Source organism: Heloderma suspectum, chromosome 5 (genome assembly GCF_057233095.1).
Source record: "Heloderma suspectum isolate Gila_16-S chromosome 5, 16-S_ref, whole genome shotgun sequence".
In the NCBI taxonomy this organism is placed as follows: domain Eukaryota; kingdom Metazoa; phylum Chordata; class Lepidosauria; order Squamata; family Helodermatidae; genus Heloderma; species Heloderma suspectum.
This window is the reverse complement of record NC_139462.1, coordinates 143,444,070-143,467,956: the sequence shown is the minus strand read 5'-3', so window position 1 is coordinate 143,467,956 and position 23,887 is coordinate 143,444,070. Positions and strand designations below refer to the sequence as shown.

Genomic DNA, 23,887 nt, shown 5'->3' with positions numbered 1-23,887 from the left:
CTTTGGGAGGAGGCAGGAAGAGGAATCCTCTTCTCATCTCCAATCTAGATGGGGGGGAGGAAGCAACGTGGGTCGGGGGGAAGCTGGAGGTTCCTCGTCCCTGCTCTGGTCTACACTACTCGTTCTTCCTTCCTTAGAAGGGCCTTCTCTGTGGTTGCTCCCAGGCTGTAGATCTCCCTGCAGAGGGAGGCTAGGTTTGCTCCCTCTCTGCTGTCCTTCCACCGGCAGGCAAAGAGCTTTATATTTAAGCAGCCCTTTGGCATGTAAGTGGTTCTGTTCAGCTGGACGTTGTTTTCTTCTGTTATTGTTTTGTTTTTAATTGTGCTTTAATGCATTTATTGTATTATTTTTTTAATCAAGTTTTATTTATGGTTGTAAGCCACCTTGAGTGCCATTTTTCTTGGCAGAAAGGCAGGGGACAAATCAATTAAATAAATAAACTAACATGTGAATTGATCACATCGCCTGCCCACATCATGATCCAATGTGTGTCATCAATGGTCAAGGATGTCTGACTTAGGGATTTTTCTATCAAAACCAAATGCCTACTTCTCAGTCACAAACAAGACAGTGGTGATGGGGCAATTCTTTGATAGATTTTCCTCAACCCACAGCAGCAGAGGGACCACAAAGATTCACAGAGGAGATTATGTCTCTCCCTCCTACCCACCCCCACTCCAGCCTCACAAGTTTAAAGCACAACTCTCAGCAGATTTTTCTTAATTTGGGAAATGAGACAGATTTGCTTGAAGAACTAACATACCTCAGTTAGTCCACCAGCCAAAACTCCAGATGAAACCTTGTCAGCCTGTTCAAAACAAAGGGTTGCTTCAATTAGTGAAATATTACCAAGTGACAGGGCAAATTCCAAAAATGCCTTGTTACAACTGCAGCTTCCCCCCCTGCCACACTAATAGTCATTATATTAACATTTAACTCCTTCAGAGATTTTAAAGTAACCTCAGCAAACCTCAAAAGAAGCAGCTACAATGCTGAACAATTTTATTTTAGATTCACAGAAGGCATGTCAGAGGATCTTATAGCTTGCACAACCCAAAATTAACCACCTTTCCACTTCATGAAGCCATAAAGAGTGGATGCTTTACACACCAACCCACATCTTCCCCATGTATTAATCCTGCTACACATTTGCCAACATAATCTTGTAGGCCCCTTCCAACCCTACTATTCTACTATTCTATGATTCTATCTGGTGTGCACTGCATTACATACATTAGTAACAGTTAGCATATCTACAGAACTGTTTAACCCAGCATAACTGTCACGGCACAGCCTAAACATTCCAGTTGTTTTAATGTTCTGATGTCTTACTGTTCTAATGTTCTGATTTTTAAAATCATTTTATTGTTTTAACTTGCTACAGACCACCTTGATGGCATTTAGCGAATGAGGCAGTATATAAATGTGGATCGTAAATAATCAACAGAAAGAGCAATCCTGTGCCCCCTAGACAGTGTCTAGGGGGACATAGGATTGTTCAGTTTCTGGGATCCAAGGTCAGAACCAGGGCTCTGTCCTGAGAACCCAGAAACCGTGCTCCTCTCCCCCTCTGCCTCGTAGCTGGCACGGTTCTCTCCGTGCCGGCTACACCTCCATGTTCAGAAACAGAGTGTGGAAAAGGGGAGATGGGGGGCGGGAGGAGACAGGGGCAGCTGCATTACGCAGCTTCCTATGCGCACCCCAGGATCCTTCCCTCCCACTTGGAAGTGCTAGATGGGTGGTGCAGGGTGGCCGGACCATGGAGGCAAGAATCACCTCTGTGCTCCAGCAGCCCTGCCCTGGATACCATCTCCCAAAAAGCCAAGCCATCTAGAAAGATTGTTCCTTAATCCCAAGTGTATGAAGACAAGCTGTGGTAGCTCAGTGGCTAGAAAAAGGTATTCTGCACATACTCAGACACACTGACTAGATTAAAAAACCCTCCGACAACAGTCTTGGGATTGGGTGGAAGTAAATCAGGTCATTTTAGCATCTACTGCTTGCATACAGCTTCCAAGTCAGTTAATACCAGACTCAACCTTTGATAAGCAGGTTCAGCTTTCTGAGGGTTGCTACACCTTAATTCCTAAATAAATCATTAATTATTCCTGGGTATCATCATGACCAGAGTACAACTGTTGAAATGAAAATAATTCAAGCATTCCAAAGGCTATATTCACCATGCCAAATGAGTGTTGCCAATGTACAGAGAAGCATGATGCTACATAGGCCATGAAATGGTGGCAGTCATGGGTAATCCTGCAATTCCTAATGCATGTTTTTCACTGGGAAGCCAAATAGAATGGCACTACGTTGGGCCTGCACAACTTGTGCTTCACCGAGCCACAAGGCATACAGGACGGCCCACACGGGTTTCGGCCAGCCTTCTGTTTTTGCTGCCTGCTTGGGACCGCAAAAATGGGGAGGGGTGGTGTGTTCATATGCCTGGCTGGCCACAATACATGGCCAGTGGACTGCTGTGGCTTGGTGGGTCCCATATTGAGCAGGCCTGCAGCACAGCTAGTAAAAGTTAAGTGAAAATCCAAACACATGGAGGAAACCCAAGCTTGTGAAAGTTCTAAACAGACTTCAGAGGGATTCTTGCAACATTAAACACAAACCACATAGAAACATCCTGGCCCCGCTGGAGTTTTATTTTTCACTGACTTTAAATGGCTCCCTAATGTCCTCCACATGCTACGTTTCAGTCTCCTTATTCTTCAACGTATTTCTTTTTAGATTACAAAACAGGGAAGCAATGATGGTCCACAGAAATGTGTGGTTGTTTTACAAAAACTATGTCGGTAATTTGTTAAGTAGCAATTTGCAAGTCGGTGTTGCAAAGGGCTTAGCACCGCACCTATAGTAAGGTAAAGTTGTACACTATCACCAGAATCAAGTGGTAAAGCATCTCCTGGATCGCACCCTTCAAGGCTGATGGTGGGTTGATCGAATTTTGAAACTGGCATGTTGGGAACAATGTTTCTGCCTGGCCTTTTCCCCAACTTACTTTTTCTACACGCAACCTGAGGTGGTACCATCCAGAAAAAGCTTTAACACATGATCCTGCTGTTTGTTTAAGATGGGTCTACGTCTCCACACGGTGGAGGTGCAAAACTGGGTAAGAAAATTCAGCTGAATAAAACAAAGAGTGGTCCCTCACCCTCTGCTCTGCACACGTAAGCACTTCTCCTTACCACATCTACTACCACAGTAGTGCTGACTACTGAGCACTACTGTGGAGACTGAGTGTGGGTGCTCAGTTGCTCTCTATATCTCTTTGAAGAGAGTAGCCATTCTGATGGTGCAAAGGAAGGCCCTCCCGCCCCTCTACTAGCTTTGCCTTTCCAGAGACATAGGCAGGTCTGTGTGCACTTCACACACACACACACACACACACACACTCACACTGTTAATTTTGCATCTGGGGTATCCAAATTCTGCATGAAAACCTGGAGTATGCGATCCATATAAAAAGATGCCACTTCAGCAAGGCTGCATAATTGCTCTTGTTCTGCATTATTCCTTCTGGCTTTGCTGGGCATAGCGAGGAGCTCTGCTGGGCATAGCGAGGAGCTCTGCTGTGTCGTCAAGTTCCACCTGAGATCCGCTGGGAATTTTATTCAGCAACCCCCTCTGGCCCCTCATATGTTAGCAGACAATGCCCACATACCTTCAACAGATTTTTGCATCCAGATAAAGGCTAGAAGCCAGGGTGATACAGTGGCTAGAGAGTTAGGCTTAGACTGGGCAGAGTTGGGCTCAGTTCCTTACTTAACCACAAAACTTACTGGGTGTTCTTGGGGCAGACACTCACTCTCAACCTAACCTACCTCATCCTCACAGGGTTTCATGGAGAATAAAAAGGGGGGCAATGTTTGCCACCCTGACTTCCTTTATTTATTACATTTCTATACCATCCAAGAGTTGAAGCTCTCTGGGGAGTTTACAAAACAAAACTTTAAAAAAATATGACAACACATATTCATAGGAAGTTTAATTTTGCTCCAATACCACATTCTGTACTCTTTCTTTCCTTCCTTCCTTCCTTCCTTCCTTCCTTCCTTCCTTGCAGAATCATGGCATACACAACCCTGTCCATGGGTTTGAAGAAAAGCCATTCCCTACAAAATTGAAGGTAAGACTGCACATCAGCCACAGTGCTCTAACAACTTGAACCGCTCACTATAAAGTAAGCTAATCCACAGTATTTGCCTCTCATATCCTGGCCCATTAAATCTGCACTATAACGTACATCATGCCCACACAGACAATCATCATCTTGTGGTGTGAAGTGAAGTTACCAGTGGCAAGGACATCCCTAGCTTTGGTTACAGAGTCATCGAGGCAGAAAAGACCAAGAAGTCATATAATTGAATCCTCTGCCCAAATGCAAAACCACCCACCAACCTCAAAGATTTATGTAATCCAGATCACTTACATTTATTAAATTTAATGACTAAATAGTTCATGCCTATTCTCCAGCTTTAGATATATACTGTCTGTTTAAATGCTTCATAGGACTGTCACTCCACTAAAGATTAAAGTTGATTAATCACATAATTTGCATATTCATAAAATCATTTTTGTTCTTTCAAAAATTATAATTTCAATACTGAACCAACACATTTACTATTACAGCTGTCTCTACACTATGAGATAAAGTGCATTTCATACTTGCATCAACCTCTGTTGTTCCTCTTCTGGTATTCAAAAGGTATACCACAGGGTCCCCAACCTTTTGGATCTGTGGGCACATTTGGGAATTTGATAAACTTCTGTGGGCACCACCACAAAATGGCTACCACGGAGGATGTGGCTAGTCACATAATGGCTGCCGTGGGGGCTTGGTTAGTCAAAAGTGAGCTAAAGAGGAGGGGGGAATAGTAAGGCTAGAGACTGGGAGGGGGGGAGGGAGAAATAGCAAAGCAATGGGGTAGAGAGGAAAGAAAGAGCAAGGCTAAAGGCTGCGGGGGTGGGGGGGGAGAGAAACAGCAAGATAAAGAGGTGGGGAGAGAAATAGTGAAGCCAGAAGCTGGGAGGGAGGAGAAACAGGAAAGCAAAGAAAAAACAAGGCTAGAGGCTAGAAAGGGAGAGAAAGAAGACTACTCTAACGTTTTCCAGGGTTTTTATTAAAAAAATATAATTTAAGGGGGCAGGGAGTGGACTTTAATCTTTAATGTAGCAACAGTCCTATGAAGCACTCAGACAGGAGAGAGAGACAGAGAGAGAGAGAGAGAGAGAGAGAGAGAGAGAATAAAAAAGGTAAAGGTGTCCCCAACCAGTCGTGTCCGACCCTAGGGGGTGGTGCTCATCTCCATTTCTAAGCCGAAGAGCCAGCGCTGTCCGAAGACGCTTCCGTGGTCATGTGACCGGCATGACTGAACACTGAGGTGCACGGAACGCTGTTACCTTTCCCGCCGAGGCGGTACCTATTTATCTACTTGCAATTTCTTGCTTTTGAACTGCTAGGTTGGCAGGAGCTGGGACTGAAGACGGGTGCTCACTCCATCACACAGCACTCGGGTCTCGAACTGCTGTCCTGCCGACCTTCTGGTCTGCAGTTCAGCATCTTAACCACTAAGCCACCGCGGCCCCGAGATGGAGAATAGGCATGCACTATTTAGTCATTAAATTTAATAAATATAAGTGATCTGGATTGCATAAATCTTTGAGGTGGGTGGGTGGTTTTGCATTTGGGCAGAGGATCCAATTATATGACTTCTTGGTCTTTTCTGCCTCGATGACTCTGTAAACAAAGCTAGGGATGTCCTTGCCACTGGTAACTTCACTTCACACCACAAGATGATTGCCTTTGTGGGCACCACGTTGGGGACCCCTGGATAACTGCCTATCTACATGAAGGTTCTATATAATATAATTTCTATAATAAATATAATAGCTAATAAAGATCACTCAAAAGGTCCAGCTGGTGCATTCTGTTATTAAAACTGGCCAGCCAGATGGAACCGCTACCCCCTACATCCCCCAGCAACTACTGTTCATCTCCCCCTGCTCATTTTCCATTTGCACTGGGCTCAGTGAAGGAATAAATAGATGCACCTGCCATTCTGGTTGCTTGTTTTGTAGAGATCGGCAACACTCACTAACATTGACCACACCACCCACGGCGCGAGCAGATATATATCCCGGTGGCTCCATGACTTCACTACTGTCCTTGTAAATGCACACAGACTCTCCCAGAAGAAGAGAGCGTGTGCAGCATTTGCAATCTCCTCATTAAAAGAAGATCTCTCAAGGAAGGGGTTGCAGCTGTCCAAAAAGTCTGCTCCTTCCCTTGGCTCGCCCAGCCGGAAGTAAACAATGCCATGCTGGATGCAAGAGCCGCAAACCCTTTTCTCCTTGTTATCTGCCACTGGGACATCACTTGCTCTTCAGCTCCTCCCTCTCCATGTAGCAAGCAGGGCCTTATGAATCTCATAGGTTTCATTTATTTCTGTATTTATTACATTTCTATACCACCCAATAGCCAAAGCTCTCTGGGCGGGTCACAAAAATTAAAACAAGTCCAGCATAAAAACAATGTAAAATACAAAAGCACTAAAACGACAATATAAAAGTACAACCTAGCAGCAATGCGGAGATTTAAAAGACCTGATGCTGGGAAAGACTGAAGGCAAAAGGAGAAGGGGACGGCAGAGGATGAGATGGCTAGATAGCATCACCGATGCAATGAATATGGACTTGAGCACACTCCGGGAGAAAGCGCAGGACAGGAAGGCCTGGCGTGCTATGGTCCATGGGGTCACGAAGAGTCGGACACGACTGAACGACTGAACAACAACAACAAATGAATTTAAAACAGCAGAGTTAAAAGACTACAATGCTAAAATGCTAATGTTCCTGGGAAAATAAAAAGGGTTTCACCTGGCGCTGGAAAGAGCACAACGTAGGCACCAGGCGAACTTCTCTGGGGAGCTCATTTCACAACCGGGGTGTCACAGCAGAAAAGGCCCTCCTCCTGGTAGCCACCCGCCTCACCTCCTTTGTCAGGGACTCCCAGAGAAGGACTCCTGAGGATGATCTTAGGATCCAGGCAGGTACATATGGGAGGAGATGATCCTTCAGATAACTTGGCCCCAAGCCATTTAGGGCTTTGAATGTTAATACCAGCACTTTGAATTGGGCCTGGACATGGACTGGCAGCCTAATATGATCCCGTTAGCCAGTCCCCGTTAACAATCTCGCTGCCCTGTTTTGGACCAGCTGAAGCTTCTGAACCATTTTCAAAGGCAGCCCCAAGTACAACTCATTGCAGCAATCCAGACAAGAGGTTATCAGAGCATGGATAACTGTGGCTAGGCTAGCTCTGTCCAGATAAGTTTGGCAGGGGTGCAATCAATGCCAGATTAATCAGCTTTTGACTGACCCAGAACATTTTTAACTGATTCATTGATCTGATCAGTCAATTAACATTGCAGCCCTAGCACTTCAGAGTACTATTTCTCCTGCTCATCATCAGAAAAATCCCATCAGCAGGGCAATCAATGAGCCTGCATCAAAGTAGCCTTTTTCTAAAGGTACCCAGACAGTTGATGGGAATACGTCATGGAAAGACATATGGACACTGACCAATGGCTCCACAATGAGACATAGGTGGGGAAAAATGAAAAACAGCATCGCCACACAACTGTTTCCCTCCTCTTATGCTGTTTCACTAGCTGCCACTTGTCAGGCGTGGTGTAATGTATATTGTTTGTTTGTTTGTTTGTTTGTTTCTATGCTGCCCAATAGCCGAAGCTCTCTGGGCAATTCACAAAAATTAAAAACACAAAGTGCAGCATAAAACAATATAAAATATAAAAGCTTAAAACCACAAAATAACAGTTGTTGTTGTTCAGTCATTAAGTCGTGTCCGACTCTTCGTGACCCCATGGACTATAGCACGCCAGACCTTCCTGTCCTCCGCTCTCTCCCGGAGTGTGCTCAAGTTCATATTCATTACATCGGTGATGCTATCTAGCCATCTCATCCTCTGCTGTCCCCTTCTCCTTTTGCCTTCAATCTTTCCCAGCATCAGGGTCTCTTCCAGTGACTTTTCTCTTCGCATTAGATGGCCAAAATATTTGAGCTTCAGCTTCAATATCTGTCCTTCCAATGAGCAGTCAGGAGTGATTTCCTTTAGGATTGACTGATTTGACCTCCTTGCAGTCCAGGGGACTCGTAAGAGTCTTCTCCAGCACCACAGTTCGAAGGCATCAATTCTTCGGCACTCAGCCTTCCTTATAGTCCAGCTCTCACAGCCATACGTTACTACTGGGAAAACCATAGCTTTGATTATACGAATCTCTGTCGGCAAGGTGATGTCTCTGCTTCTTACTATGCTGCCTAGGTGTGCCATAGCTTTCCTCCCAAGGAGCAAGCATCTTTTAATTTCATGGCTACAGTCACCGTCTGCGGTGATCTTGGAGCCCAAGAAAATAAAACCTGTCACTGCTTTCATTTCTTCCCCTTCTATATACCAGGAAGTGATGGGGCCAGATGCCATGATCTTAGTTTTGTTAATGTTGAGTTTCAAACCAGCTTTTGCACTCTCCACTTTCACCCTCAACAAGAGGCTCTTGAGATCCTCTTCGCTTTCTGCCATTAGGGTGGTATTGTCTGCGTATCTGAAGTTGTTGATAATTCTCCTGGCAATCTTAATTCCAACCTGTGATTCATCCAACCCGGCGTTTCTCATGATGTACTCTGCATATAAATTAAATAAGCAGGGTGACAATATACAGCCTTGTCGTACTCCTTTCCCAATTTTGAACCAATCGGTTGTTCCATGTCCGGTTCTTACTGTTGCTTCTTGTCCCTCGTACAGGTTTCTCAGGAGACAGGTAAGGTGGTCTGGTACTCCCATCTCTTTCAGAATTTGCCAGAGTTTGTTGTGATCCACACAATCAAAGGCTTTAGCGTAGTCAATGAAGCAGAAATAGACATTTTTCTGGAATTCTCTTGCTTTCTCCATGATCCAGAGAATGTTGGCGATTTGATCTCTAGTTCCTCTGCCTCTTCGAAACCCCACTTGTACTTCTGGTACTTCCCGGTTCACATGCTGCTGAAGCCTAGCTTGTAGGATTTTGAGCATCACCTTGCTGGCATGTGAAATGAGCGCAATGGTACGGTAGTTTGAACCCTCTTTGGCATTGCCCTTCTTTGGAACTGGAATGTAAACTGACCTTTTCCAGTCTTGTGGCCACTGTTGAGTGTTCCAAATTTGTTGGCATACTGAGAGCAGCATTTTAACAGCATCATCTTTTAGAGAGCCAGTGTGGTGTAGTGGCAAGAGTGTTGGACTGGGAGCTGGGAGATCCGGGTTCTAGTCCCCACTCGGCCAGGGAAGCTCACTGGGTGACTTTGGGCCGGTCACACACTCTCAGCCCAACGTACCTCACAGGGTTGTTGTTGTGAGGATAAAATGGAGAGGAGGAGGATAATGTAAGCTGCCTTGGGTTCCTTGCAAGAGGAAAAAAGGCGGGATATAAATGCAATAATAAATAAATAAATTTTAAATAGCTCAGCTGGAATACTGTCATCTCCGCCAGCTTTGTTGTTAATAATGCTTCCTAAGGCCCACTCGACTTCACTCTCGAGGATGTCCGGCTCAAGTTCAGTGACCGCACTATCATGGCTATCAGGGACATTCAGATCTTTCCTGTATAGTTCTTCTGTGTATTCTTGCCACCTCTTCTTAATCTCATCTGCTTCTGTTAGGTCCCTGCCTTCTTTGTCCTTTATCATGCCCGTCTTTGCACAAAATGTTCCTTGAGATTTCAGATTTTCTTGAAGAGATCTCTAGTCTTTCCCATTCTGTTGTTTTCCTCGATTTCTTTGCATTGTTCATTTAAGAAGGCCTTCTTGTCTCTCCTTGCTATTCTCTGGAACTCTGCATTCAGTTGGATATATCTTGCCCTTTCTCCCTTGCTTTTCGCTTCCCTTCTTTCCTCAGCGACTTGTAAAGCCTCATCAGACAGCCACTTTGCTTTCTTGCATTTCTTTTTCTTTGGGATGGATTGAGTTGCTGCCTCCTGAACAATGTTACGGACCACCGTCCATAGTTCCTCAGGCACTCTGTCTATCAGGTCTAATCCCTTAAATCTATCAGTACAACCAGAATAAAATCTAGCAGCAATGCAGAGATTCAAAATACAGATTTAAAAAAACAGAGCTAAAAGATTAGGAAGCTAAAAAACTGGGAGAATAAAAAGGTCTTCAGTTGGCGCTGGAAGGAGTACAACGTAGGTGCCAGGCAAACCTCTGTAGGGAGCTCATTCCACAGCTGGGGTGCCACAGCAGGAAAAGCCCTCTTCCATGTAGCCACCCGCCTCACTTCCTTTGGCAGGGGCTCATGGAGAAAGACCCCTGAAGATGATCTTAGGGTGTGGGCAGGCACATATGGGATGAGGCAATCCTTCAGATAACCTGGCCCCAATCTGTTGTAGATACAGTTGTATGCACACAGACCCCTTTTGGGTGTTCAACGGATGCATGGGCACTGGGGCCTGTGACTAACTCATTCAGTCTTCAGTCTCCATGTTGAGACTCAGTCTAAGCTGCAGGCCTCATGAGAGAACATCTGGCCTAATAGTTGGACTTATCTGTGTCTTTCCCCCATCCCTGCTTTTTGTACCATCTCGCCTGATGCAGAGTTCTGGAGAACACGAAAGCTTGCACAATCTCTTGTGGCATTTTGGTTGGTCCTGATAAAGGTATTGCCCAGCTGTGGATGCCACAACAAAGTTCACATTCAGTGTAAAGCAATCACACACGCACACCACCCAACAACTTTGTGTTTCCATTTCCTAATGAACTAGATCTGGTGCTGTATTGTCATCCCCCCCCCCCCAAATATATCCTTTTCCTTTGGAACGTGAGCTTAGCAGACAGAGAAATGCCTTCCTGCAGGCAAGAATGAACAATCTCTCCCAATTACAAAGACATGTGTGGGCTATGAGCTATTTTCCAAACATAAAAGGAAAAAGGGAATTTGCTATCCATATATTAACATGCTAAAACAAGCCAAGCTGCAGATGGATGGGATCAAAGTACCTTATCTGAGTCACCTTAAAATTAATCCCCCTCCAGGAATGTATTTCCTCGCTGTGCATTTTCCCCCTTGAAGCTGAATGCCTACCACAAAAAATGCGCACCGAGCTTTAATACAGATATTACATCTCCCCACTGAAGATACCACAACTCTATCTTTAAAAAAAGTTCTCTTTCCATTTAAAACAGATATACAGAGTGACAGATATTTATTTTTAAAATGGCAGTTAGTCTAAAGTAAACTACTGTACCTTCTATTTTTAATGACAAATAAAATACAGCTTTTCCTATCACAGAATACATTACATGCCAAATATTCACGGCATGGACACTATTAGAATTATTTTTAAAGGTATACATTAGGAACTGCATTTAAACCGAAAAGTGCACATACTAGCAGCTGACATGACTTTCTTAATATTTACACAGCACTTTAGATTGCTCAAATTCTTCAATATATATCGGATCCTGGATCAAGAGCTATTTTAGTTGCCCCTAAGAGCTTCTGCAGGCCCAGTCAGATTTTTACCTTGTCCCCCTTTTAATGACAGACTTTTACCACATCACAAACTGAAACTGAGAAGACTTTCAAAAGTAAATATGGTTTGCCATGTAGCAATGCTAAATAGAAATAGAATAGAAATAAAAAATGCTACTTATTAGGGTGCTTCCAGACCAGGCTTTTATCGCACCATTGCCCTGCCTCATTCACCAGCGATCCAGACGTCATCATTTTCCACTCATAACCCTCCTGTTTTTCCACCACTTTTTCCACCTTACCACAGGACATCTGTTAAGAAGAAAAAGATGGAATAGCTGCACAATGCCTGCTGAGTGTTAGTGCAGTTCTACTCAGTCCTAATACTAAAACTTTTGCAAAACAGGTGTTTTAAAAAAAGAAGGGTGAAATACTGAATTCACTCCAGAAAAATAATGTGGTTCTTATGTGCCCTTACAATTACTCTCACTTTATTTTAGGAAGTCCATACTGAATGAGGCCTATTTGTCATAGAGTTATTCTTAGAACAGGGGGAGAAAATCCACTGGGGCAGCCAGGGAGGGCGAGAGACTGTCTGGTATGAATCCCTGCATGAAAATAGCCTAACCCAGAAGTTCACAGCTTTGTACATTGACAAATACCAAAACAAACACCAAACACTCCAATAAGAGTCTTTATCTTACCGAGATGCTGCCAACAAGATCACAAGTTTCTTAGGAAATGGATTATGGCCATGAACTTCTTACAGGCAGACCACTAAACATCTATCGCAAGCTTGCATGACATTTAGGCCCTCGAGCCAACTGCAGTCCTTCTCTATCTATTTGCACTTCAGCATTCCAGATATTCACTGTTTGCTGCCTTTCCCATATCTTTATGAGAACCTCTACAGCTCAGAGAAGCTTGCCAAAAGCATGAGTGGGAAAATTCCTACACCACTACATCCACATTGCTCCTCCTTTCCATTGATTCAGAGGTGTGTGGTGGGGTTGGTACCAGCTTTTTTGGAGGGGCTCTTGCAGTCAAGACGGCTAGCCAGTTCGATACGTCACATCACATGGGCCACCCGAGTCTGAAGGTCCAGTATGTCCTGGCATAGGAGTGCTGAGGCTTTTATAGTGAAATAGCACTATTTCGCTTTTAAAAAAAAAGAAAAATAATGACTTTGATCGCTCATGGGATGCTCCTGCTGGCAGAATTATTGCCAGATGTCCCCTGCTCCAGAGAGTTGGGGGACTTTCTGGAACAGGATGTGAGGTGGTGTTGGGGGCTTTTCCTGGATCGGAGGCCCTTCCATTCACAATGCAAAGGAATCTAGTAATTAAAGCTGCCCCCTCCCACCACTGCATGGAACAGAATCAAACTATGAAGGGGCAGTTCACTTCTAATCCCCCAGCCACACTCAACAGAAATCAAGCACTAAAGCCTGCACAAACTTGCACAAAATGATGTGAATTGTGGATGCCTGAGCTATTGAATGGTACTGACCTGGCTTATATGTCCATCTCAGTATTATAATTATATGCTGTAATGCAAGCCTTCATATAAAATCTTTGCTTCCTCCTGGAGCCATCTTTGTCACTTGAGGCTCAAGTAGCCTCAGTAACTCAGAGTGCCTGCTACCAACCTCCAGGAGTTTCTCCGAGGGAGGGTTGGAGGGCAACAACAAGGAACGGGGCCTTCTTGGTGGTGGCCCCCCATTTATGGAATTATCTCCTTGATGACGCCCACTTGGCACCAACATTGTCATCTTTTCGGCACCAGGTTAAAACTGCCCTCTTCTCTCAGGCATTTGGCAGCATATAAGGGGTCTTTTGATCAGGTCCTGGATGGTTTCTGATTGATCATTTTAAACTGTTTTAAATATATGCTGTTGTTGTGTGTGCTATCTGTTTTATGTCATTCCGTGAATGGATTTATACTTTATATAACGTATTTTAATGGTTTTTAATTTTTGTGAACTGCCCAGAGAGTTTCGGCTATGGAGCGGTATTGAATGAATGAATAAAATGTTAAAATAAGCAGCTGTCACTCAGAAATGCAGAACATCAGAACTTCTTAAGCAGTGGTCGACATTTTACTTGTTCTAGGGAGGAAAGCATGTCTTGCAAGCATGAGTTACAACTGAAAGATCATATTTTACTTATCAATTTGATAAAAAAAAGACCTTCAAAGAAATTGAGCACAGAGTTATATTACTGAGGCTGTGATCCTAAGTACATTTCTTGATACGCAAGTTCCACAAAGAAATCAAGGAGACTCAGGACACAGAGGGTGGAGTACACTGTAGGACAGGCTATTGAATGCCCAGCGCTGGCATGAGAACACCTCTTCCCTTTGCTCTGGTTCTGCAGAGTAGACCCACCCCCCTGTGGAACATTTACTGGAGTTGAGAGCTCATGCTCCAAAGAGGCTCTTCGTCTCAGTCCATGTCAACCAGTCCCCAGTGACCACCTTGGGGTGGAGATAAGCCCTGAGCTAAGCAATTCACTGAATGATGTTTGAGTTCATGGAATAAGAAAACGTATCAATAATTCCCCCACCCCAAGGTTTCTCTCTTTTTTTAAGGAAAAAATGTTCGGTCCAGTTAATTAAAAGCCATCAACATAAGATGCACCAATATACTATTAAGTACTGTGAAATATAAGAACGGTTGTTGTTACAAAGGAGCTCAGAATGTGTATTTTGTCCTGTGGATTTCATTGACATTACCCAGACACCTTGGCTCAAAACCTCATTTTGTTCTGGATGAAGATACATGGCAAGATGCCAGGAACAAAAAGGCTCTGGAAGGTTGCTGCAGGGCCATAGTGACTGTGTGCGTGCTTCCTCCATTGATGAAATTAAGGGAGTAGCTCCCCAGGTAACTTCGGAAACTTGTAAATCCCTGCCTGAATGCCACTTCACTGCCCAGCCAGCGAACCCACAAGGGTAGCTTTACATTCACCAATTCAGAGTCTTGGTGGGAAATATGGCCCAATCTTGAAGCATTCCCACCACCTATACAGGTCAACAGGTTCAGATACCACCTGGGCAACCTTTATTCTATCTTTTGTTTTGAATACTGCACTGGGCTTGCCATTAGACTGGCCTCAATCAAGTGGCCAGGAACCTTCCTGAGCTTTCTTTTCTTTCCACAGAGCCAAACAACTGTTCTCTTTGTTTTGACCCATCCCCACAGCCAAAGAGTCCTTCATACCTTTGCTTTGAACCCTATGCCTGGTCTGCAGTCTTGAGCAGCAGTTGACCTCTCTTTTGGCTTGAGCATGATCCCTCACACTTCTGAGCCACAACTCTAAGATTAACCTGGGGTCCGATTGACTACGACAATCGTTCCTCATGATCTTTTCCTAGCATGAACCACTCTGCTGCCTCATTTGCTCTGAAGATCCATTGGCCTTGTACATCCAGAGAGAAAGTGTTACCACTTGGTAAAGTGCCTGTTCTTTGCTTCTTTGTCTAAATGTGAGCTCCCTACTTCCATTTTCGGTACCTTGCAGAGGACTGCAACCTATGTGAGAATTGTCAGTTTTGAGTCCAATGGTAATGGTCAAACAGGGAGCTAAAGGCACTGGGAAGCTGCTATCAAAGATCTCAAGCTGAGCACAACCATTTTAGCCACTTTTAAAAAATATGTAGTGGGAATTCTAAAGAGAAGCTCCGTTTCCAAGGCTCTCCCCATCCCAATTTTATTTTTAAATCAAATTGTGGTGGCTGCAGGGTCTCTAGGAATAACTAAGCCTGTGTTTGGTCTCCCCATCCTTGTCCAGCCAAAAGCCTTTCTTTTGGAAGTTTATGGATAATGTGGAGAAGCTTGTTATCTACAATTTCACTTGGCTTCCACTCCATTTTGAAAAGTTTATAACTAAAAGCTGGGAAGCCTGGGCATAGACTGTTTTTCTAACTATTTTTCTAACTATTATTTGCAACCAACCTGGAAGTGGAATCCTTTGGGTTCCCCTTATGCTTAAGCCAGGTAACCATACCTGCTTCTTCTCTGTTATTTCTCCTTTCCTTCAAATCTATTTCTACCTCCAGGGCCCATCATCATCACCAGCACCCAAGCTCCCTGGTTACTCTGATACAGTTTGCACGTAACAGCAATTCCTGGGTTGTTTAACCCAGGAATTGCTGTGGCTGAGCAGGAGCAAGCAAGTGCACTCCCTCACATGTGCTCATCACTTCTGCTTTCAATCAACAACCCAGGAACATTCTTGGCTTGTTATCATGACATCCGAACCCAGGAACATTCCTGGCTTGTTATCATGACCACCGAATCCAAGAACTCTGGGTTTTTTAGGGGGTAACCCAGAAACAGGTCATTCCTGGGTTGTTGATTGAAAGTGAAAGTGACAGGCACAAAGCAGGCAGTGAGCTTGCTGCCGCTCGGCCATAGAGATTCTAAGTTAAGCAAATCAGGACTTGTCATGACATGTGAACAGCCTCCCAGCCTTGCCATTTCCATAGTGCCTCCTTTTACTCTTATCTGGCAAATGGTAATTTCCCCAATCTCCCATCTTTCTCTATGTTAGCCCTATCAGAACTGATAAGCGCTAGGAGGTTGGTATACTAACCAAGCCATTTTTCTGTTTTGTAACATGTGTGTGTGTTTGTAAAGAACACGCAGTTTTGAAACACATGAGTGTTAAAGACAAATTTTATTAATCCATCCATTTTCCAGAGATCTCACAGATGGCTTGTGACCAGGTCTACATGGAGATCTTCTGATGAATACCTGCTCTCAACACAATTAGTCGAAACATTGCCAGGGCAAAAAAGAAGTAATCTGTGTCTTTGGAGAACATGCCATGAGGCTATGACCCAAAGCAGCTTTCTTCTTAGAGCTCCACTTGGCCTTTTTGTTTCTAAGACTGTCAGCTTATACACCCTTGCGATCAGGGTTAGATGCATTTATAATACTTAATGTTCTCAACAGTTACATTATATCGGAGGCACAAGGAATATGAACGTGTAGAGAATTCATTTAATAACACAAAAGCTTTGTGTACCCTCCAAAGGACTCCTTGAAATATGGTCATCAAGATCCTCTTGATAAAAACACTTTCACAACCAGCCATCTGTAGTTGCAGCAATCCAGTGAGAACATCCTGTTCAAACTATTTGTGGCTTCTGAGACTTCTCCACAAATGTCTTATACTTTCAAGACTATTTCCAGAATCAATAGGGATAGAAACTTGCTTCTCGCCCTCTCTCTATAAAAGTGAGATGTTGCACAATGCAAAAAACACATGACACAAACAGCCCTGTCAATTGCGCATGCACAAAAGTGTATCTAATTAATCCACAACTTACTTACTGACCTACCCTGGATTTTGGACACCTCCAGATCAGGGGCATCATTTTTTGGTTTCAGTAAAGTGGGGAAAAGGATTTCAGAAAAGAAGCAAGATTAACAGTAGAGGTTTAGAAGCTCTCCTGGGTACTTTCAAGTTTGCTTTTTGGAAATTTAGGAGATGTTATAGTGGTTACTTTTTCATACTTCAAACAACAACAGATATAAAAATGAACACATGTGAAATACAAGGGGGCCTGGGGAGGTGATCCTCCCCCGTTCTCACTAATTGGCACCCCTGCTCTAGATTCTGGAAAGCAGAGAAATCAGTGTGGCTTTTAAAGTCAAGGAAGAAGTAAACTACATTTTTGACCATCCCTGCCTGCCCCGAGGATTTATGAGCAGTACAAAATCAGGGGCTGGTATTCTCAGTTGAGGTATATGCAATCTCTAGTTCACCCATCACCAAGAATGGGACTACACATTACCTTAGCAAAGATAGATCTCCCAAACATGAATCTGACAGGTTAATGGATGGCAAGACAGAATCAGTAATTGGGTTCAGAGAATCACGCCGAGAAAAGAAGGCATTGTGGCTTCTCCTCCCACCCTCACGTGTGCCATGCATGCGACTAGCATTTGTGTCATGCAGCACGGGTTGGTGTGTCATCTGAACCCGGCACACGGTATTGTACCCATCCTACAATACTCAGTGTGCAGTAGAGGTTGTAGGGTGGGTATGAATCCATCCCCGCCACGCCACGCACTGGGTTTGAATGACACACCAACTAGCAGTGAGCCTATGTACACCACCTGCTGGGGAACATGGGCGGGAGGGTGCTGTTGCACTCATGTCCTGTTTGTGGACTTCCCACAGGCAGCTGGCTGGCCACTTTCTGAACAGAATGCTGGACTAGACAGACTCTTGATCTGATCCAGCAGGGCTCTTCTTATGTTCTTATGGCAGCACACACGGGGCAGGGTGAGAAGCCACGATGGCTTCTTTTCCTGTCGCAATCGTCCGAACAGGCCCAGTGAGTAGGAGAGCCGCTTAATTCTCACCTGCCCATAGATTTTGCCCCATCACACCTTCTCCCCAAGCTGGGCTTCTCTGTAGTCCCAGTGGGAGCTGGGGCGGCGGGGGGGGGGGGAATAAGGAGAAGAAAATGGCCAGAGCGAAAGGCTGTGGAAGTAAATTAACCAGCGGGGAAAGAATTAAGTACCACCAAGTCCTACCCACCAGTTCTCCTCCGCAAATAACTCCCCATCAAACCATGGGGTTAGAAACCCTGATTTGCCTCATCATGTGTCATTCCAAACTATACCAGAAGCAACTACTCTGTCTGTTTGAACTGTGGCTTTTAAAAAAAATGTTTCTCCTGTCTGCAGATGACAAGGGAGCATCAAACAGTTCCTCAACAATGGTGCCCACATTAAAGAGTTCAATACAAAGGGGAGGGGGGAGAAGAGTGCAATAGCAGAACGTCAAAATGCAGCAAATGTATTATTGTCTTTAAAATGCCACACACATAACTTCCCCAGTGTAAATGCCTGTAACAATAACAACAATCCTTTATCTAAAGCAATTATGTAAGAATTTGGAGCGGGGTGCAGGGAACTGATGATATATGCTTGTATACAGCTCTAATTTCAGTAAAAGGCATTCCTGCACAATGTACCACTGAAATAAGAGCTGCAAGTAGCGATGAGCAAACTCTCCTCAGATAGTCTTGAAATCCATTTGAGATGTTTATCTTTCTTTCCTGGGGAATATTTGGGCGAGGGTGGGGGGACGTATCAAGAAAGCTACATATACGCACAAAACCCTAATGGTGGGGGGTGAGCCCCCTACCCTACCAATCCCTCCCTTTTCAACCAAAAAAACTTTGACAAGGGGGAGAGGTGACCAGCAGTGAGAAGGACTAGCCAAGACCAGGGGTGGGCAACTTTGGGCCCTCCAGCTATTTTGCCCAGCAACTCCCATCATCCCTCACTACTGACTATGCTAGCTAGGGCTGATGGGAGTTGTAAGCCAAAACAAGTGGAAGGCCACAAGTTGCCCACCCCTGAGCTAGAGGCACTAGCTAGTTGCTCCTTAACTGGAAGCATCTTATTTATTTGTTTATCTAAAATACGTATAGGCCACTTTTCAGGGAAGGACCCCGCTCAAGGTGGTACACAACATTAAAATGTATACCATAAAATTCATAATAAAAAAGCCAATGCAATAATAAAAGCAGCAAAATGTCCACAAAACAGCAAACACCAGCATAAGACTGAACCAACACAATTGCAGCTGTAATCCAGTCTGATAAAACATACTCAGGGGAAGGCCAGAGTAAAGAACTATATCTTCAGGGCCCTCTTAAGAGCCTGCAATGATGGCTCCTGGAGGACCCCTGATGGCAACTTCTTCCAGAGGTGTGGGGCCACTGCAGAGAAAGCCCTCTCTCATATACATGCCCACCTAATTGCCCTCACAGGTAGGCAAGTGAGGAGGACCTCTCTTGCTGATGTTAAAGTGTGGGCAGGCTGATAAGGGCGAAGGTGGTCCTTCAAGTCATTTGGTCTCAAATCATTTCAGGCTTTAAAGGTCAAAAAGAGCAGTTTAAATTGGGCTCAGAAACACACTGGTAAGCAGTGCAGCAAGGAGGGCATTGGAACTGTAATCTCTTGTGCCTTGGGTAGGGATGACCGTCGCCAGGAAATCCAGCCCTTTTGGGGCTCGCTGGAGTTCCAGGGCACCCCCAACTCAGCTTGCATTTGCAAGCCAAGCTGCAGGTTTTCCCCAAACTAAGGGGATTATTTACACATTTTTGTGCGTATGTCAGCCATAATTTGCTCAAATGGAGATGTGCACAAATTACGGCCAAAATGTGCACAATTTGCACAAACCGCACCTGTAATTTGTGCAACTTAAAAAACACCGATAATCCACCAGCTGGCCCAACTCACTGCAGGCCAAGTCGGGTCACTTAGCAGAAGATGGAACGAAGTCCAGGGGGCCGAGCCGATGAAAGCTCGCCAAGCCCCACCCCCCAAGAGAGATTTTTCCAACATCCCTAGCCTCAGAAGACAGAGAAAGTTGCAATATCTCACTCAAGAAAATTATGCTCTTTCCAGTTAAGGAGCAGCTGGCAAGGTCCCTATTAAGTATTCCCTGCACCGTTCACCCCTCCCCGCATTTCTCAACGTGACTTTTTCCTTGGGAAGAGGGTGCAGGGAAACCACCAGCAGCAGCAAGCCCTATTTTAAGCCAAATCCAAATTTGGAGCGATCTCAGCCAAGCTCGAAATGGGGCAAGGCCTTCTGAATTGTGGGTGGTGGGAGGCATATTTGAATTCAGATTTTAAACTCCCCTAATTCCAAATTCATTCTCATCCCTTATGTTGTGAGAAGGCATGATGCACACTGACAATTACCTCAATTCAATTAAGTTTGTAGAGAAATTGGTTCCTACTGAACTGTGTTTCCCTCAAACGAAATTGCTCAGGCTGAATGGCTCTGTCTTATGTGGTTGACTCTGAAAATGTTCACATGGGAGGATTGCATACAATTACATCCTCATGTGAAAATGAGACCCGCTTCACACGCTGCAGTGGCAGAATGGTTCCTGGCAAGAAGGCAAAGGCCTTTGGTGCCTTTCCATGGGTGAAGACATGCAGGACCCAAATGGTAGTTACACGATATGAGCTACTTTTAAATCACACCAGCCAACTTTATCGGGGGGGAGGGGGGCGCTTGTGGGCACAAAACCTAAACTTTCTGGAAACCACCCCAGACAGAACAGCACCTATGGGGTTTTCTGCCTTAATGAAAACCAGTGTAAGAAGTTAAGTCAGCCTGGATTTTACTGCCTCAAAAAACAAATGAGTGAAGGTCAGCTCTTATTTATCAATTTCTTGCATACCCTGCCCTTCAACAGGCTGACAAGATGTTAAAACTGCAACAAATTAAAACGCTGCGATATAAAAGAGCAGTATAAGTGCAGTCAGCAGAACTGAAAAGCAAACGCCAAGCTGCATGCAAAGCATGTTTGCAGGCTTTTAAAACCTGAGAAAACAATGGTCATTGCCTTATGCTGAAAAGACATCAAGGTAGGCAACCTGCAAAGAATGTCTACACCTGTGTGGAAATCCATGAATCTGAGAATGGAAGCCCTGTTGAACACATCTGGGTAAGGACAGAAGGAGAAACAACAGTGATATTTTTGTGGCAGTATATTGCAGACCGCCCAGCCAGCTAGAAGATGTGGATGACGCTTTTCTGAAACAGATTACAAAACTTTCACAGAGGAGAGTCATTGTAGTAAGGGGGGGGGGGGTCTATTATCCTGACACCTGCTGGAAGTCTAACTCAGCTAAGAAAGAAAGGGCCAAGGTCTTGCCTTGCCAACAACTTCATCTCTTGAGAGGAGGAGGAAAGAACAAGGGGATCTGCTTTCCTGGACTTAATCCTGACCACAGGGAAGGAATGGTTGATGAAGTGAAAGCGGCAGTAACTTTGGGGGAAAGTGACTGTGTCATCTTGTGATCTGTCATAGCAAGAGCTGTGAAAACTGAACGTCGTTGACCATGTACCCTGTCCCTGGACTTTAGGAAAGTCTATTTCAAAAAAGGTCAAAGAAGCCGGGTAGGATATCATGGCTAGAAATTCTCAGGGAGGAAAGAGTCCAAGAGGGATTGGAAATTCTGAAAAGTATTGAAAGCAGAATTGCAAACTCTTCCAATGAAAAGGAAAAATGGGAGACATCTAAAGGAGCCAATGCAGCTGCACAGGGAGCTCTCTGAGAAGCTGTAACTTGAAAAGGGCATGTATGGGGGATGGAAGAAGGGACATATAAGCAAGGATGGAGTAGGCCAAAGCTGTAAGGATGGTGACAACATGGCGAAAGTCTTTCATTTTAGTCTTTCAGTTTCTGTTGTTTTAAATCTTTTAGGTGTATTTTAAATCTTTGCACTGGTGCTAGGTTTTATTTTAGTTTTTAGTTTGATTTTATACTGTAGTTTTAAACTTTTAAACTATTATATTTTACCATGTTCTATTTTATCTTAAAAGCCCCTTTACCCCTCATGCTAGAGTCTTGATCCAGATCGGGGGCCCCGCACCTACTCTAGAGTAAAAATGAAGAGAGAATACAAGACATAGCTGCTAGACACACATTTAAAGTCATGTCTGTTTTGGCCCATAGTGTCCAGACCATAAGGAGTAACCATTCTGCTCCATTCTGTACTGCTCAGGCCACATCTGGAATACCATGTCCAGTCCTGGTCACCACATTTTAAGGAAGATGTTTTTAAAAAAAAAAAAACCTGGAGCATGTCCAAAGGAGGCAACTAGGAAAGCGAGAGGTCTGGAAACCAAGACCTATGAGGAAATGCTGAAAGAGCTGGGTGTGTTTTGTCTGGAGAAGAAAAGATTTAAGGGGAGATAGGACTGCGGTCCTCAAATATCGGCAGGGCCTTCATGCGGAAGATGGCGCAGCCTTGTTCTCTGTTGCTCCAGATGAGTAGAAATTGCAGGGAAGCAGATTTCGACAGAGCATTAGGAGAAGCTTCCTAATGATAAGAGGTGTTGAACAGTGGATCAGACGGCCTCAGGAAGGAGTGGGCTCTCTTTCGCTGGTGGTATTTCAGCAGACGCTAGAGAGCCACCTGTCCAGGTTGCTGTGGTTGCATGCTGCACTGCAGATCCTGCCTGGACCAGGGGGCCGGATTAGATGACCTCTAATATCCCTTCCAATTCTATGACAGGTGAACCTCCCTGAGGTGAGCATTCCACAGTCAGGATGCCACCACCAAGTAGGGCCTTTGCCCTGAAACTACCCACTTCGCCTCAAATGGTGGAGGCTCCTGAAGAAGGGTCACCACTGGAGATCTTAACGTACAAGCAGGCATGTGTGGCAACAAGTGGTGCTCCCGGTATCCCAGTCCCAAGCCCTGAAGGTCTTTAGAAGGCAAAAAGAAGGCACTTTGAACGGAGCTCAGAAATGAACTGAGGGCCGGTGCAGCTCAGCAATAGTAGGCATAATGTGGTCATAATGCCCAGTCCCAGTTAACAGCCTCACAGCTGTATTTTGGATTAACTATAGTTTCTGAACAGCATGGCTGATCTGTCTTCCCCTTTCGCTTTGTTGTTGTTAGGCTGCACACCTTAGCTCAGCCTTTCCCAACTAGGTGCCCTCCAGATGTGTTGGACTACAACTCCCAGCATTCCTGACCATTGGCCATGCAGGCTGGGGCTGATAGGAGTTGATGCCCCCAAACATCTGGAGGGCACCAGGTTGGGGAAGGCTGCTTTAGGCAAACAGACAGTTTTTCTGCCAAAACCACTGGGCTCCACCTTCAGAGCTGCTCCCAACTCTGCTTCAGACTCTGCTCCCCACTAGGAAGTGCTAGTGGAGACGCATTTAAGCAGCTTGCCTCAGTTGAGGCAGAACTCCAAGATATCTGTTTGGGATGCTTCATTCCAGTTCAAGATATTTTTTAGAGTGCTCTGTTTTTACTGTTAAGTTTAATGCAATCTTCTGACGGACTGAATGAAATTTAGGTTTCTGTAACATGCAGCACTAGCTTAACTTAACCAGGTGCCCCTCATCGACACGCTTGCTGTACCTCATAAAAATCTACATCAAGAGAACAAAGGAATTCATTAAAAGTATATGCTTGCAAGTCACATGATTTCAACAAGCAGCCAATGATTATCATTCTCTCTCTCTCTCTCTCTCTCTCACACACACACACACACACCAACCACAACTATCAGCACCACTCTGGTCATGCAACCATTTCAGTAAATAAGCATCACAACTGGCTACATTTTCTTCTTTATGCTAAGTCAGTGGCGCCGATAGTGTGGGGTGTGTCTGGTGCGATTCCAGGAAGGGAAAGGATCCTGCAGAAGGCACTTTCTGCCCAGGAGCAGATCTGCAGTCACAGTCATGAAAACTGCTATGCTAACCAAAGAGCTTCGGCTATTGGGCGATATAGAAATGAAATAAATAAACAAACAAACAAACCAAAACAGCTACAGAGAGGCAG

The 23,887-nt window shown here is 44.6% G+C and overlaps 1 protein-coding gene across 7 annotated transcripts in view; it reads right to left on the bottom strand.

The window, feature by feature from the left end:
* TNS3 (tensin 3) overlaps positions 1-23,887 on the bottom strand; it is a 321,108-nt gene that overhangs the window by 225,604 nt on the left and 71,617 nt on the right. For 6 of the 7 annotated variants that reach the window (XM_084857721.1, XM_084857725.1, XM_084857722.1 and 3 more), the window contains one exon: positions 764-808. The exons of the other annotated variant lie outside the window; for it this stretch is intronic. In XM_084857721.1, coding sequence (XP_084713847.1) covers positions 764-808 — 45 coding nt within the window. The remainder of the gene's footprint in view (positions 1-763; positions 809-23,887) is intronic. 7 annotated transcript variants of the gene reach the window in all.